The following is a 15,177-nucleotide window of genomic DNA, read 5'->3' on the forward strand; positions in this document are numbered from 1 at the left end:
AGTACCATGTGTGAAGGGCATCTTCCAGGTGTAGTCTTGGAGGTCTGTCCTGTGGGCTGTGTCCACCGGTGAGTTGTAAGGTGTGATGCTGCAGAGCAGCAGAGGTGTTAGGTCAGCAATACATTGTCAATACCCTCAAGTCTGCTGGGTCCCTCATTCTGATAGCGAGTTCGAAGGACCTGGGCTGCTACTCAGTTTCTGAGCTGTCATAGAAAGTTCAGCTATGTGTGTAATAGGTAGTACCATAGAAGACATCAGTTTGTAGCTGAAGGCAAGACAGGACAGTACAGGGTGGAATGTCTCAGAGCCAATAAAAGGTTTCTGATAGGTAGCCAGCCATATAATAGAGGTTCTGAGTCGCTCTGTGAGGGGTAAAGAAGGGAATGAATGAATGAATGAATGAATGAGCTGGAGGAGATGGTCTGGATGTCTGCCGAGTAGAGGACCTGTGTAGCTAGAGGTGCAGTTAATCTAGAAGGACTGGTAAGGAAGACCTCCTAAATGGGTGCAGATACCCTTAGGAATCCCCACCTTTCAGTGCTGTCAGCTAAACAGATGAATGTCAACCGGAACTACTCTGCCTGGGGCACGTAGCATGCAGTTTAGAACTGGCAAGGCTGTAGAGGGAGAGACATGGAGGACAGGGCTGTGGGGAACTTACATGTCTAAGGAGGTGATGGTAGAAGAGTGTGGGCTGCAGAGTTATCAGAGCTTGACAGCGTGGACTTTGGAGAGAAGGAAACCACTCCAGAGCCACCGTGTCAGAGACCTTTGCATGAGGAAAATGAATAGTTCCTCTACCATAAGCTAGTTAGTTTTCACGACTACACAGTGTACTTCAGTCCTCAGTAACTGCTTGACAAAACATCTTAGTCATAAGGAGAGGAAGATGTAAGTATTTGTAATTTGGATTGATACAAATTGATTCTCACCTCTGGAAACACTCCGTTCTGTAGGAAGATAGCATATTTTCAGATAAACTAAGGCGTCTTAAAGATGTGCTAGTCAGAGAAAGCACTTGGTGCCACTCCATTAAGTGCCCTTCATGGCGCCTGTGCCAGAGTTGTTCCTTAGCTTTGATCAGTCTGTGGGAGAGAGATCCATACTAACTTAAAGCATCAGTTTCTAGAAAGCAAAGTGCAGATGTAAAACAAAACACACAGGGCATGCAGGCAGGTGGATATTAGTAAAGAGAGAACAAACTAGGGGTTGAAATGAAGAAGTTTACTTGGAGAAGCCCATCAGTGCCCTTGTCCTGTCGAGGTCCTATATGGTGCTGTGGACGCAGTTTCTTTGTCCCAAGGGTCTGTGCCATGTGTACAGAGAGACAGAAAAGTGTGTCTGCATTTCAGAACCAGTCACCTGCCCAGGACATGGCCAAAGACTAGTCATTGTGCTCCTCTGTGGACATGGCATGCCATGTGTTCAGTTTAAGTAGACACTGAAAGACTTGAATACTGTAATGATTGCTCTTTGAACTTTTAGGTTCTCCTGAAAAGAAAACAGAACAGCCTCCAAATCAAAAATCTATCACTGCAAACCCTACCAAAAATGGAAGCTCAAGTCCACTATGCAAAGATCAGCGAGCCGGAAAGAAAACCTCTGAGAATCCCGTAATTAGGGGTCAAGTGCAAAAGGGACATGATGATTCTGAAAGCGATTTCGAATCAGACCCCCCTTCTCCTAAGAGCAGTGAAGAAGAACAAGAGGATGAAGACGCACAGGGAGAACACGGGGACTTTAATGATGACGACACTGAGCCAGAGAACCTGGGTCACAGGCCTCTGCTGATGGACTCTGAAGACGAGGAAGAGGATGACAAACACAGCTCTGATTCGGAGTGTGAACAAGCAAAGGCCAAGGGAGGAGACGCGAGCTCCCTGCGCAGGGACAAGCCTGGCGTGGCCCCGGACACAGCCCTCCTGACCCCTGCCCGGTCGCCTGCTGATGCGCTGACTCCCAGTCAGGAGTTCGACGTGTTTGGCGCTGTTCCCTTCTTTGCGGTGCCCACTCCACAGAGCCTGCAGCACAGAGGGTATGGGAAGAACCTGTCCCAGCAGGCGTTTCCAGAGCAGGAGGACTTTGACGTGTTCACAAGGGCACCCTTCAACAAGAAGGTCAGTGTACAGGACTGGCCCGCGGCGGGGCCAGACGCCCGTCCTCTGCCTGCACGGCCCAGAAGTGTAGATGTATTTGGCTCCACTCCCTTCCAGCCGTTTTCCGTGTCGGCCAGTAAAAGTGAAAGCAAGGAGGATGTTTTTGGGCTCGTGCCCTTTGAGGAAATAACCGGGAGTCAGCAGCAGCAGCAGCAGCAGCAGCAGCAGCAGCAGCAGCAGCAAAAAGTCAAGCAGCGCAGCTTGCAGAAACTCTCCTCTCGCCAGAGACGCACCAAGCAGGATGTGTCCAGAAGCAATGGGAAGCGCCATCACGGCACACCTACCAGCGCGAAGAAGACGCTGAAGCCTCCATACCGCACGCCCGAGAGGGCCCGCAGACACAAGAAGGTGGGCCGCAGAGACTCCCAGAGCAGCAATGAGTTTTTAACCATTTCCGACTCCAAGGAGAACATCAGCGTCGCACTGACCGATGGCAAAGACAGGGCCAGTGTCCTGCCACCTGATGAGAGTCTGCTGGACCCTTTCGGTGCCAAGCCTTTTCATCCTCCAGACTTGTGGCACCAGCCCCATCAGGGCCTGAGCGACATCTGCGTTGATCACAACACCATTTTGCCTGGGAGGCCACGACAGAATTCAGTACATGGGTCGTTCCACAGCGCAGACGCATTGAGAATGGATGACTTTGGTGCCGTGCCCTTTACAGAACTCGTGGTGCAAAGCGTCACTCCGCAACAGTCCCAGCCGGTCGAACTAGACCCCTTCGGTGCTGCTCCATTTCCTTCTAAACAGTAGACACTTGAGGTGGACTCAGCAATAACTCCTGTTTCAAAAAAGTATGAATAGTTTTATGAATCGGGAAGAGAACGCGTTTGTATAGTTGTTTATACCATTCACTCTCACAGGTTAATCAGGATAGGTGATTTTTAAGTAAACCAAATGGAATTGTTTGTACAGGGTAGTAATTGGATGCCTTCTTCAGGCAGGAGGAGGCCTACATCGGAAGCTCCAAGGGCTTTTGCTGCCGACAGCTAGCTCAGAGGTTCACTTGGGCTCCCCGGGAAAGCTGGTGTGTAGCCACTGAGGGACAGGAAAGCCCATCACTTGAGATAGCAGAATGTCACCTAGGTGCATACCCCAGACGCAGCATTTGGAGGCAGGCTGGATGGATGTTTGCACCCATGAGGAAACAGCCTAGAGTGTGCTCTTCACACACTGGTCTGTACGGTGGGGCCAGAAGGAACTGACTATCGTGCCTAAAAAAGCTGATGCATTTACAAAAATAAAAACAAAAGTGCCATTAATAATGGACTCTGCAATGATAAGTATATGAAAAAATGTATATATTAACTCACTTTAGCCCTTCTACGGTGTACAGCTCAAAACATGTATATGATATTATATATGCAGTTTTTAATCTGACATAAATTTTTACAATGTGGAATGCCTAGAACAAAAATACAAAGAAAAATATTTGGCATTTGAAAAAAAATGTAAAAGAATGATATGTAAAAAAGAAAAGCAACATTTGGTACTTCAGAAATACTTTGTCTTTGAATGGGTATTTGCCAAAACCTTTATCATCATGTCCCTACTGAAGTACATTGATAGAAGGAGGGGGCAGGTTATATAGAAATTTAATTTCAGAAACAATGTAGCTGAAACTTTAATTTTTAAAGAAGTTTACAATGTAAAATCATGTTGCATTTACTGACCTACTTTATGACAGCCCCACCTCCTCCAGCACTGGGGAGTCCTGGGCTGCAGTCCCTCCCTTCAGGGTGCTCTGACAGTGACAAGACTCTGCATTGACAGCCATCCTCAGTGGATGGAAGAACGGGGTGGTGGGACTAGGAGCTTAATTCTGCTACCCGACTGCATCAATAGAGAAAAGAACTAAGCTACCAAATTGCCTTTTAAAAAATATCACCAGTCATATAAGAAACTTGAAATTTTGTAGTTGTGGTTAGCGATAGCAGTTATACATCAGTTAATGTGAATGTACTATCCGTGCTTCCTGTGTCTGTCTTAACTTATGATTAGCTGTCTTTACAGATGAGCATTTGAAGTTTCTAGGTCAACAGCTATTGCTATTGATTGCTATATTTTAAGTTCTTTGCCCCTAGTTAGTTACCTTAATGAGTAATCTTATTAAAAACCTCTTAACTTTAGTGCCCCAGAGGGTAAATCATTTGCCTACTTTCAGAGTTCGGAACTTGGAAAGAAGCAAAATACATAACCAAGGCACGGTCCTTTTGTATTGCTTGTCTCCCCCTCTGCGAACTCAGTGGGGGTAGTGTGGACAGGAGCAGACTACACCATGCCACGCAGAACCGGGCTGCACCACTTACTGTCCTGTGCCAAAGGCAGAAACTTATGTTTGCACCTTTTTTTTTTTTTTTTTTCCTGGTTCTCAGGTTAATTAATCTCACTAACGCAAATGGTAGTAGACCCTTTAAGCTACAAAACAGATTCAGCAGTGCTTTCTTCTTAAAGTAATGATGAACTGATGTGGTCTTCTGAGTTGTGAATATGAAATCAGAGCTCCACTTGCCTTTCAATGCACTGAATATTTTAAAGTGATTCACTGACAACAACCCCTCCAGCTTACGCTGGACAAAATTTTAGGAAACAACTCTGCCACAGCTTAAAATGTTTACATTGCCTCCGACAGCCCAGCAGGCGGCTCTCCTCTTGGAAGCAGCTCATTGGACAGATGATCTAACTGGAGGTCCAATGGGTAGCTCCTTTGCATTGCTGTTCGAGGCATTTTCTCAAGATGACGAGACTCCATTTAAATTTCAGTCTCAGCAGCCACTATCACTCTGTACAGCTGAGCCTTAGGTAGCTCATTCCCTCACAAGAACTTGGCTCCCATGCACAGGAGAGCACTGGAAGGCCTGGTTCTAGTTTAAAGAATGTCCTTTGGGTGTGGCCTGTGCTTCTAAGTATGCAAAGCAGTTCTAACTAAACCTGTTAGACTTGAACATCAAAGGGAAGTCATGTGAGGAACCCAGTGAGAGTCTTAGGCCAGAGTTGTCAGCTAGAAGCTTTAACAGTGCTCATTAACTTTGAATCTTTTCTTAAAAAGTGGACCCTTTGCTTCACTTTGATCATGTCAATAAAAGGTTAGTGTTGCCAGAGAATCTTTTAGGGCATTGAAGAAATGGATCTACTAAGGCATAGAGGTTGCTCAGTATATAGCTGGAGAAAAGGTCTGCTCCAAGCTGGGTGAGAATGGAACAGACTAGAATATTAAGCACTGAGTGCTCCTCCCCTGGGCCGTGTGTCCTAGGCAGTTAGGAAATCACTTGGCTCTCAGATCTGTGCACTCTGCAGTCAGTCCTACCCTGTTTAACAGGAACCGACTACTCTCATCTTCCTGATGGAAAATACTAAGGTGGAGCCCACACTGGCACGCCTCTCCATTGGGTCATCCAGGTCTGGGTACTTCACTAAAGCATTGTCAGAAGGTGCACATGTATTAATATCACTACTTATGGGAAGTTTGGGTCTATTTGTTTAATACATGTAGAGTGCACAGTGAACTCTGTCATTATTTTTCTTTTATTTTTAAGCAAAACTAGTCATCAATTTATATCCAGTTTCTGAGCTGATGGTCTACTGTGAGATGATGTGTCTACTGAGAGAATAGCAAATGACTGTTGGGGAAAAAAAAAATCTATACTCCGTGTTGTTTTCTACTAAGATAAAAAGACACACACCACGGCTCTCTGTTATGGAATTAATGTGAATTTAAAAAGGCAATCGTTGTTTCTTTTAAGAGCATTCACATCTAGTGAGGAAGTTTACAAAAGCCACTAAAAGGAAGGCGTAGATGAAAATACAGAGGGCTAGGTCTGGTTTAGGTTTTTAGTCTTTTTAGTTTTTTTGTTTTTTTAAATCTTTAAAATTCACATTGCTACTTTCAGGAGAACTGATTTCCCTACTGTGTTCTTTTTGTTTTTGTGACTGAAAGGTCATCCTGTTAATAGAAGGAGTAGTAGCCACTTGTTCTTTCTTTTTCGGTGCTGGGGACTGAACCCAGGGCCTTGCACACGCTAGGCAAGCGCTTTAGGGCTGAGCCACACCTCCAGTCTAAAAGATCCCTTTTAATTGCTGGCAAACAGCTTTAAGTGCACTTTCTTTGATGACACTTCCATGGTTTTGTTAAACTTGAATTTTCTGAAGCCTTTTATGTACCACTAAGCAAATAACTTTAATCTTTAAATAAACCGGGTTTATATCCTTAGTTATATTTCTAATTGTTATAAAACATACTTTCTAAAGTAACTTAAGCCCTCCAATGTAGCTGGGTGACGTCTGAAATGGAATTCAGTTGCTTTCCCTGTACCCAGAAAAGCACTAATTTTATTACCTTATTGCCTTTACATTGCTTAGTCTTGAATTCTGTTCACTGTTTTGTTTGAGATTTAAAGTTATTTTCTTACTGTATTTATCATACCTACTGTTTTAATAATCTGCCTTCTTTAAATGCAATAAATCCCAAATGGATTGCTTATTCTTTATAATCAGTGCCTTTGGAGTTTTTATTATTATTTGTATCATTAAACGTTTCATGACCAACTTCTGTTCAGTTCTCCCCCCTCATCATGGACTCTGTCTCAGTTTTGTGCTCCGTTCCCCGAGAGTTCATGGGTTAGGATTTAAGAAAATGCACTTGACCTGATTTTTCTGCAACAAGAATACTTCATAACACATGTTTCACAGATTTACCAATGCAGTGCTTGTGAGGCCAAACACTTCAATTATGCCTCTGCCACAGGTTTTAATTTGTAGCTTGTTTGTTTGTTTTTGTCCTTTTTTTAAAGACTGTTAGCATTATTTTAATGAATCTGATTACGTATTTTAAGGATAAGAGAGGCTTTGGCATATTAAAGAAATGGCCTACGGGTAAGATTGATGCTCTGTCTTCGGTGACAGTTGCATTCTCAGCTTAGAATACAGTATTCCACAATCTGGAACCTGATTGGTGGCTTGTACATGCTCTCAGTTGTGAGCAGGTGCATTTTGTTTGGTATGAGTGGACTTCAGTTTTGAAGCAGTAACCAATGCAGAGCAATCACTCATCCAGTTCCAGTCTCTCTCTCCAAGGAGGAACAGACACTATCTGAGATGTTTATTGTGAATAATTCCTGTCTAGGAAAGGCTGGCTGAAGCAACACAGGCAGCACAGCTAATACTCCTGTTGAAGCCGTGATCTCTCAGAATGCTTGTGTGTTAAGAAAGCACATAGGCCCGGCACAACGGGAGTACATGCATGCTGGGCTGTCACTGGATACCACACTGGAGGGGCAGGATGAGGGCCTCTCAAGAGGGCCCTACTGCTGCTTCTCTCTTCACAGAAAACATTTTGAAGGGTAAGTTTCACTTCTAGACCATTCTCATCGGCCCACCAGACCACATTTCTTAGCAGCGTAAACAGTGTGACAACACATAGAGGAGACTCTCTACCACTTCCCTAACAGCCAAGCAGCCTCACACTGGTAGGTGGAGTTGGAAGAAATGATGCTGTTTGGGGACTCAGACCTTCTCAGCAAGTGGCAGGAATCCAGAAGTGCAGGCAGGCCTTGCTCCTTGGTGTTTAATACAGGGCAGGATGTACCTCTAGGGGATACCTGCCAAGTGGAGAGTTGTACAGCTCTGCATTCTTCAAGCACAATGTCACAATGGACACTCTGCCCAGTGGGATTACAGCTGTGACAGTCCCTGACACATCATATGACGCTAACATGTGATTTCAGGCTGTAATGTATCACAAGGTAGGCAGCACACACTTAGTAAACCATATTTACATATGCATATTAGTAAACCATATTTATTTACATATGCACACTGGGCCATGCAGCTACTTAAGTGCACTGAGTGCCACAAAGATGAACAACGTCTTGCTGTTGGAAAAATGGCTTTATAGAGGAAGATGATTGTTTATTAAGTGAGTTAACTGTGTCTCTACAAATTGTTATAATTTAAAACAGTCACAGATAGTTAAAAACAGTACTTTTAAAGTCTTAGCATTTATAGTATGTATAAGCTAGTGAAACTAGCTTTTTTAAAATACTGTAGCTAGAAATACAATTTTCAACTTATTTTAATAAACAAAACAAAATATACATTATTACAAAGCTCAGATTTTTAAGCAATTGTCAAATATTCTTTAATGTGAATAACTAAATTTTTTATCAGTAGTGCTATGCACACAGTAGATGGTCAATAAATGCTGACATACAGAAGTGTTTAGAGTTGACAGCAATCCACAGTCATTCCTTTATAATAAATACAGNATAAGGATAGATGAGAACAATTGTTTTTTGTTTTTTACAATCCTGAACATTTCAGAGAACATGGAATAACTGTCCCTACAGTTAGACTTAGGTCTTGAATTTAAAGAACAGTTGTTTGAGAACAAAGTATGCTCTTTTTATGNGTGTTCTGCATTCACCAGGTATCACAGAATTCATGTACAAAAAGAAGCCAGGCATTTTAGGACTTAAAGTAAAACTCATATGGCTGGGCGTGGTGGCACACACCTTTAATCCCAGCGTTTGGAAGGCAGAGGCAGGCGGCTCTCTATGACTACAAGGCCAGCCTGGTCTATATAGTAACTTCCAGGGCTACAGAGTGGGACCCTGTCTGAAAAAGAAAAAAAAAAAAAAGTAAACTTAAAGGGCTCAATTTTTTTAGAAGAATTCATAATAAAAATGGTTCCACATCTAAAATTAACGGATTTTACTCTCAGTTTTTACTTAATAACTATTTAGTATATTTCTTCTGGCCAAAATGACAAAATGTGTATTCACTGNCCAATCAAGGATATTTTCTGAAAAAATATATCCTACTTTTGTTATATCCAGGTCATCTAAAATTGAGCATATGAGCTGANTTTGTGACCCTAAGGTACAACAGCCACTTGCAAAACAGTGTTCCATCATAACAATGGCAATGATGTGGTGTCCTTTACAGAGCTCACTGGGAAAAATTCCTGCTAACATTCCAGCATGGGAAATGTAAGTTCCAAAACCACTAGACTAGAAAGAAGCCCTCTGCAGAGGCATGTCTACTTTCCTAATACTGCATATACAAAGTACATTTAGGAATCAACATCAATGACAAGAAAAAAATTATGATACACTAGTTAATTCCATTTTTTAAAAAATACAACAGTATTTAAAACAGCTTGTCAACTTATTAGGAAACTGAGGTGATACTCTGTTTTGAGTGGACAACAGAAGTTTTCATGAATACTGTGATTTATCTTACGCATTTAGAGAGAACAAGAGTCACACTATCTGACAGGGCAGTGAGATCTCCTACTGAGTTTACACAAGACTAAGGCTTCAGCTCTCAACTGTACACGGTGTTTATACATACTTGAAGTTGTCAGTGAAATGTTGGTACAGTGTAAGCAGGACTGGAGCAGAGGTGAATGACCTCACCGTGATCCGATGAGCCGTCTGCATGCTAAGGCTGACGGTCCACTTCATGGTCAAGAAAGGGCCACCCAGATCGCTTGGCCTTCAAAGTAGCACCCATACGGTTCTGAACCCATGGGGCTTAGGACTGCAGAATTAGAGATGAAAGTTCTTTGGGAAAACTGGGATCAAAATTCAGTGTCAAGAATGCAATTATAATATGGAATTAAATAACTGGAGCAGAACTAGTTAACTGGCTGAGGAACGGGCTATCAGATAGTGTTGCTCAGGTATGGCCTAGTCTCCCATCTAAGATTCCTTTTTTAAAAACAGTAGTGCTCATTTGTTTCTCTTCTCACCACCTTTTTTAAAGGCGGAATTAAGGTTTTTGCCAGCAAACATAAAAACAAACAAATAAAAATCATCACAGCAAAAACAAAACCAAACTCTAAATGTCCCTAATGAGAGGAGAACCTGGTTAAGGACAGTAAGTCAGGTGCCGGTTTCTCACAGACTGCACGGGCAGGGGAGGGGGGGCTGTGACGATTCAGCTGCGCTGCTTAGCTTGGAGCAACACAGGATGTAGCAACCCTGGCCCTGAAGAGGCACTTAAATGTGATCATTTAGTGACAATGTCCCCTCTGAGAGTCGTCACGCAGGATATGCCTCCCTTGCTCACAGACAGGAGCCCTTCCTAATGAATGAAGTTGGTCTTACACAAAACTTAGAGTCGTTTCGTATCCACTGCTGCTACTCAAAATGTTCTCAATGCATTTAAATTTCACTGCGAACCATCGTTGCAAGGGTCAAGCACAGTTCATACTATAGATCCAAGTATATTTTCCCATTTTTAAAAAGCACTGTGACTCATCAAATAAGAAAAAGTTAAAAAAAAAAAAAAAGAACATTAGAAAAAAATGGGGTCTAAACTTCCCCACTGTATATTGCTGAATGACTGGATTCACCAGGGGCCATACCTGGAGTCACAGGTGGGAAACGTAGTCAGGGCAAGGCTTGCTGTGTCTGTACTGCATGACATACACTGTGGACTGATGCCACCAATACAGCATCACTACTGCAAGGACATGCCAGATCTGGTGGCTTGATCCGAGGTAGTTTAGTTGTCCTGGAAGGGAGACCAGAAAGAACTGCTGATGGTACTGTTTCAGTATTAAAAGAAAAACACATGTTGACCTCTGGCCAGATGGACTATAGTTAATCCAGATCCAAGTAGTTTTAGGAAGATAGACTCATATTTAAGGTTTTATTCCTTAAGCATTCAAGTTACTTTCAGTAATGCTGCCCCCAGCTATTTCTAGATGACACGAGGCGTGTTTGGGTAGTATGGCCTTAGACCTACACTATTTATTGATTTTTTAAAATGTAACTTGTGTGGGTCAATGAAATAACTCAGCAGGTAAAGGCCCTGCCATCAAGCCTGAAGGACCCTGCTAGCCCTCAAGTTCACAGGGGCTGGAATAAGAGGGAGCCCGCAGAGGGAATCCTGATCTGAGTGTTGTCCTCTGACTGATGCTTAGACACTATGACAACCCCACACACACAACTCATAGGTGCACACATGCAAGCACATACACAGTAAATGTGAAAAGCATTTAATGTAAGGTTTAGTTTCAGCGATCTGGTCTTTCGTCTTCCATGTCTCAACACAGTTGGTAGAGTGGCAGGCAGGAAGTACTGTATGAGAGACAAGAGGTGCCGGTGGTCCAGACCAGCACGGCTTAGGTGTCACTCTGCCGGAGTGCATGCATCTTCTGCCTGCCTGTGAACCTGTTAGGTCTTACACGGGGGAAGGACTATTAATCCTTAATACAGGGGAGCTTCCTGATGTTTCCCGGTCAACAAGAACAACGAAAACCACTGTCGGCATTCCCTTTAGTCCTGCTAGGGTGGCAAGGTGAGAGCCTTGACCTACTGCGTAGGATTGTGTGTGGCACAATCCTCTTACCCGTAGGATACATTCCTAGATACCACCCTGGAGTGATTTACTTCAGGCATCAGAAATCACAGATAAAGCTCTAATGTGCATGCAGAACAGTGACTCTGAGCCTGTCCTCTTGTAACCGCCCTTGTGTCTTTGCTTCCTGCATTTCTTGCTGTATGTCTCTGCATATGAATTTACTGTATAAGAACAAGTTGGTATGGACAGAAGAACATGGTAGCTAATGATACTGCCCCATGGTAAAAAGAACAGGGGTCAAAAGTCACCTGGTCCTTGGGATCTGATGAGCACTGCCACAAGCTCCTAACTGAACAATATGTCAACCCCAGCCCCTAAACCCAAATCATTCTGTGACACAGAGGCCTGGGACTCAACGAGAGAGCTGTCCTCTTGTCAAAAGTCCCCTAAAATTTAAAGTTATAGATTAGGAATGCTTAGGAATGGAAGAATCATTCCATAATCAATAATTCTGAGAAGCAATCTAAATGTTGATTCTCAGAAGCATTTACTTCAAATGTATTTTTAGCAGAGAGCTATAAACCCGTGATGAACAGGGGCCTACCTACCTGGAAAGTACCGTTCCGGGACCTTGGAAATGTAGAACAGGAAAGCAAGGAGAGCAATCACGTACATCACAATGACTCGGGGTGCGAAGTCCTGGAAAACAAAGAGGATTTTCTTAGGCTTCCCCAGTACTTTGATGCCTACTGGAGGTCAGTGGTGGGATTTAAATGTTGCTGCATCTCAATTATCCTGCTGATGGTCTCCGTGGTTAGTAATGTCCTCCGATGATTCTCACTCCACAGGAAGGGTCCACAGCAAAGGAGTGCAGTGTCAGCCTGAGAGTCTCAGAGTGCAAGTAACGAGAGCTGAGTCAGCAGAGATTAAAGGCAGATCTGAACGGTCTTGTCAGAGGCAGGCAGGCAGGCAGGCAGGCAGGCAGGCAGGCAGAGCTACAGTAGCTTTCCACATCCCAGATAAACGCCCTGAGTCACGTGAAGCTCAATGTCTCCCTGCGCATGCGCGGGCCTACAGGGCTTCCCAACTCTGGTGAAAACCAGTGAGCTGAAACATACACACTGTTCCCAATTCTCATTACATGCCCAATAATTTTACCAATAATTTACCAATAATTTACATAAGAAATAGACACCTCTTTCCTCCTTTTCAAGTATGTGAGAATGATCCTGGCCGTCTCCAACCCATGAGTCTCGGATTTCTAACCATCCGAGAACCCACCTTCATTCAACCAACCATTTGGCCTAATTAACCCGTCCGGAAATCTCATCTTTAGGAGGGGCAGCTTTCCTCTTCCCATCTTTAAAAAACGAGAGCTTTTTAGTGAATTTCTTCAAAGTCTCCTTTTTTCTTCTTCATTAGAATGATTGGTGACCTTATTAGAATTCTGTTTTTAAGAACCACTGTCTTTATTCTCCAGTTTTCTATCTTAAGTCTTGTGAAAATAGTATCCAAACTTTCCTAAAATCCATCAGCTCAAAAGTTCTTTTTCATTATAAGCTTAGCATAATTTACCACCTCTAAAATCAATCACTCCTGTATCAGTTGCCAGTCATTCATTTCTGTTAGAATTACACAACAGGTAGTGGCTTCCCATTCTATTGTCTTACTCCTGGAGGCCCAAGATGGCTAGAGAAATGGTGTCTCACACGGAGCAGGACGGCTAGATCCCTCCTCCCTCGTCATAGCTGTGTTTCCTTCCTGGTCTTTTGACAAGAGGACTGCTCTCCCCATGAATCCCAGGCCTCTGTGCCACTGTCACAGAACCCCCTTTCTCATCACTGGGTCACTGGTTCCCCAATGCTGATGAGCCTCACAATGGCAGCAAGCCACTCCCTCTCCCAACTTAGTCTCCTGGAGTGACAGTGGCAAAGTCCAGAGGAAGGGCTCTGTGACAGCCACCACACCAGTGAGCTTTCCTGGGTACTCACCAACACCCAACAGTTCCAAGACTTCTCTCTAGCACACACTGGGGGGCCTTTTTACAAGAAACAAATTTCTGTGACCCACAGGAAGACAGATCCCTCCTGGAGTTCTTCCTGTCATCTATCACCTGTCCACAGGATTTGAGTAATATCAATAGCTTTTCTTTTACTGCTCAATCTATTCTTCTTGGAGGGTTGAACAGAGTCCTTCAGTTCCAGCTACCAATATACTACTGCTAACCATTGATCCCCCGTCTCCGACTCTAGCCTCACATCAAACCCTAGGTCTACGTTCATTTACTTCTCTTATGTATCTCCAACCAGAAATTCCTCCTCAGCTCCTCATCCTTCACCCTAAAAAGAAACCAGGTATTCCCACTTCTATCACCTGTTGTCTATTATCACTAGCCCAGCAGACAAGCTGCAACCTCAGAAGTGGTCCCAGAAATGACGTGTGCTCACATGGACAGAAGAGGAACGTTATTTCATTCAGTGACTCATCAGTAGTGAGTAAGGGCTACCTTACAATTTGGAAAGGTGTGCTTATTTATAGAGCTGCAGAAACTATGTCTCTATATGCGACTAAAGGCACGCTCCCGAAGCATTCAGAGCTACACCCACATGGCCCAACTACAGCGCTTCAACCAAGGAATGAAAATGAAGGACAAAAAAATAAAGAAAAATTCAAAGTCCACATACAACCTACCTGTACAATAGGAGCACTGACTCCTCCATTGAGCCAAACCCAGTGAAGAGTAGGGATCACTCCATATCCCGAAACAGAACAGAAGATGATGGGGCGGAGCCTCTGCCACTGCTGTGTGAGGTAGCTGGGGTGGATCTGTGCGAAGAAGACTGCCAGGATCATGGCAAGCACGGTGACCAGGTACACTTGACGCCAGTACTAGAGTGAAAGGGACACAGCGATCTGGGCGTCTCCATTAGGTGTTTCCGGGGGCTGGTGATTGGCCATAATATCCAACCCACACCCCCCATCCCTTTTAAATAGTGTCGTACACAAATGTTAACTTTATGAAACGTTTCTTAGGATGATAAACCAAAATTAAAAATGAACTGGTAAAAGGTCACACTTACTCCATCGTACAAAAGCATTTTCTCAGTACCTGTTGCATGCTTGGCACAGGCCAAGTGTTGTAGGAACAAGGTTGCCTATGGCATGGGCTCTCCTGGTAACTGTGCTCAAACTGTGGGAGGGGCAGCCTTGAGAACATGATGATAATGTAATGATAACACTGTGACCAAGTCACAAACAGAATGTTGTAGAGCCACTGAAGCAAGCCTAGCAAATGTTGCACTGGCTCGCTGAAGGTGCTTTCACATGGGAGACAACATCTAAGCTGGTGAGGCACGCAAACGCAGCTGGGGAAGGAGCAGCGAGGGCAGTGTGGCTTGGGGAAAGGCTGGAAGATGTGAGTAAGATGAACTCTGCCATGCTGACGCACTGGGGGCTGCTAAGGACCACGGCATAGACCCAGAACCCCAGAAGGTGGCTACTGAGGCAAGGGTTTAGATGCTGGCACAGAGGAGAGATGGGAGGAAGCAGGAGAGATGTGGCTTGGATGGAGTGTGGGTTTATGTGTGTATACACACACACACACACACACACACACACACTGGGATGGAGTGTGGATGTATGTTTGTACACACACACACACACACACTGGGATGGAGTGTGGATGTATGTGTACACACACACACACACACAC

The 15,177-nt window shown here is 44.0% G+C and overlaps 2 protein-coding genes across 6 annotated transcripts in view; one reads left to right on the forward strand and one right to left on the reverse strand.

Annotated features, from left to right (window-relative positions):
- The window catches only part of Bmp2k (BMP2 inducible kinase), a 104,679-nt gene extending 101,745 nt beyond the window's left edge, over window positions 1–2,934 (forward strand). For both annotated transcript variants that reach the window (XM_021210741.2, XM_029545532.1), the window contains one exon: window positions 1,486–2,934. In XM_021210741.2, the coding sequence (XP_021066400.1) occupies window positions 1,486–2,909 (1,424 nt within the window). In that variant the 3' untranslated portion in view covers window positions 2,910–2,934. The remainder of the gene's footprint in view (window positions 1–1,485) is intronic.
- Window positions 2,853–15,177, reverse strand: part of Paqr3 (progestin and adipoQ receptor family member 3) — a 23,281-nt gene continuing 10,956 nt past the window's right edge. Inside the window, exons 4-7 of one of the 4 annotated variants that reach the window (XM_029545533.1) lie at window positions 14,157–14,354; window positions 12,074–12,164; window positions 10,525–10,673; window positions 2,853–2,937 (exon numbers count right to left, since the gene is read on the reverse strand). In XM_029545533.1, the coding sequence (XP_029401393.1) occupies window positions 10,531–10,673; window positions 12,074–12,164; window positions 14,157–14,354 (432 nt within the window). In that variant the 3' untranslated portion in view covers window positions 2,853–2,937; window positions 10,525–10,530. Of the gene's footprint in view, window positions 2,938–8,744; window positions 10,674–12,073; window positions 12,165–14,156; window positions 14,355–15,177 lie in introns of those variants that run through there. The other 3 variants (XM_029545534.1, XM_029545535.1, XM_021210742.2) reach the window with 3 other exon arrangements.

This window comes from Mus pahari, chromosome 13, assembly GCF_900095145.1.
Source record: "Mus pahari chromosome 13, PAHARI_EIJ_v1.1, whole genome shotgun sequence".
In the NCBI taxonomy this organism is placed as follows: Eukaryota; Metazoa; Chordata; class Mammalia; order Rodentia; family Muridae; genus Mus; species Mus pahari.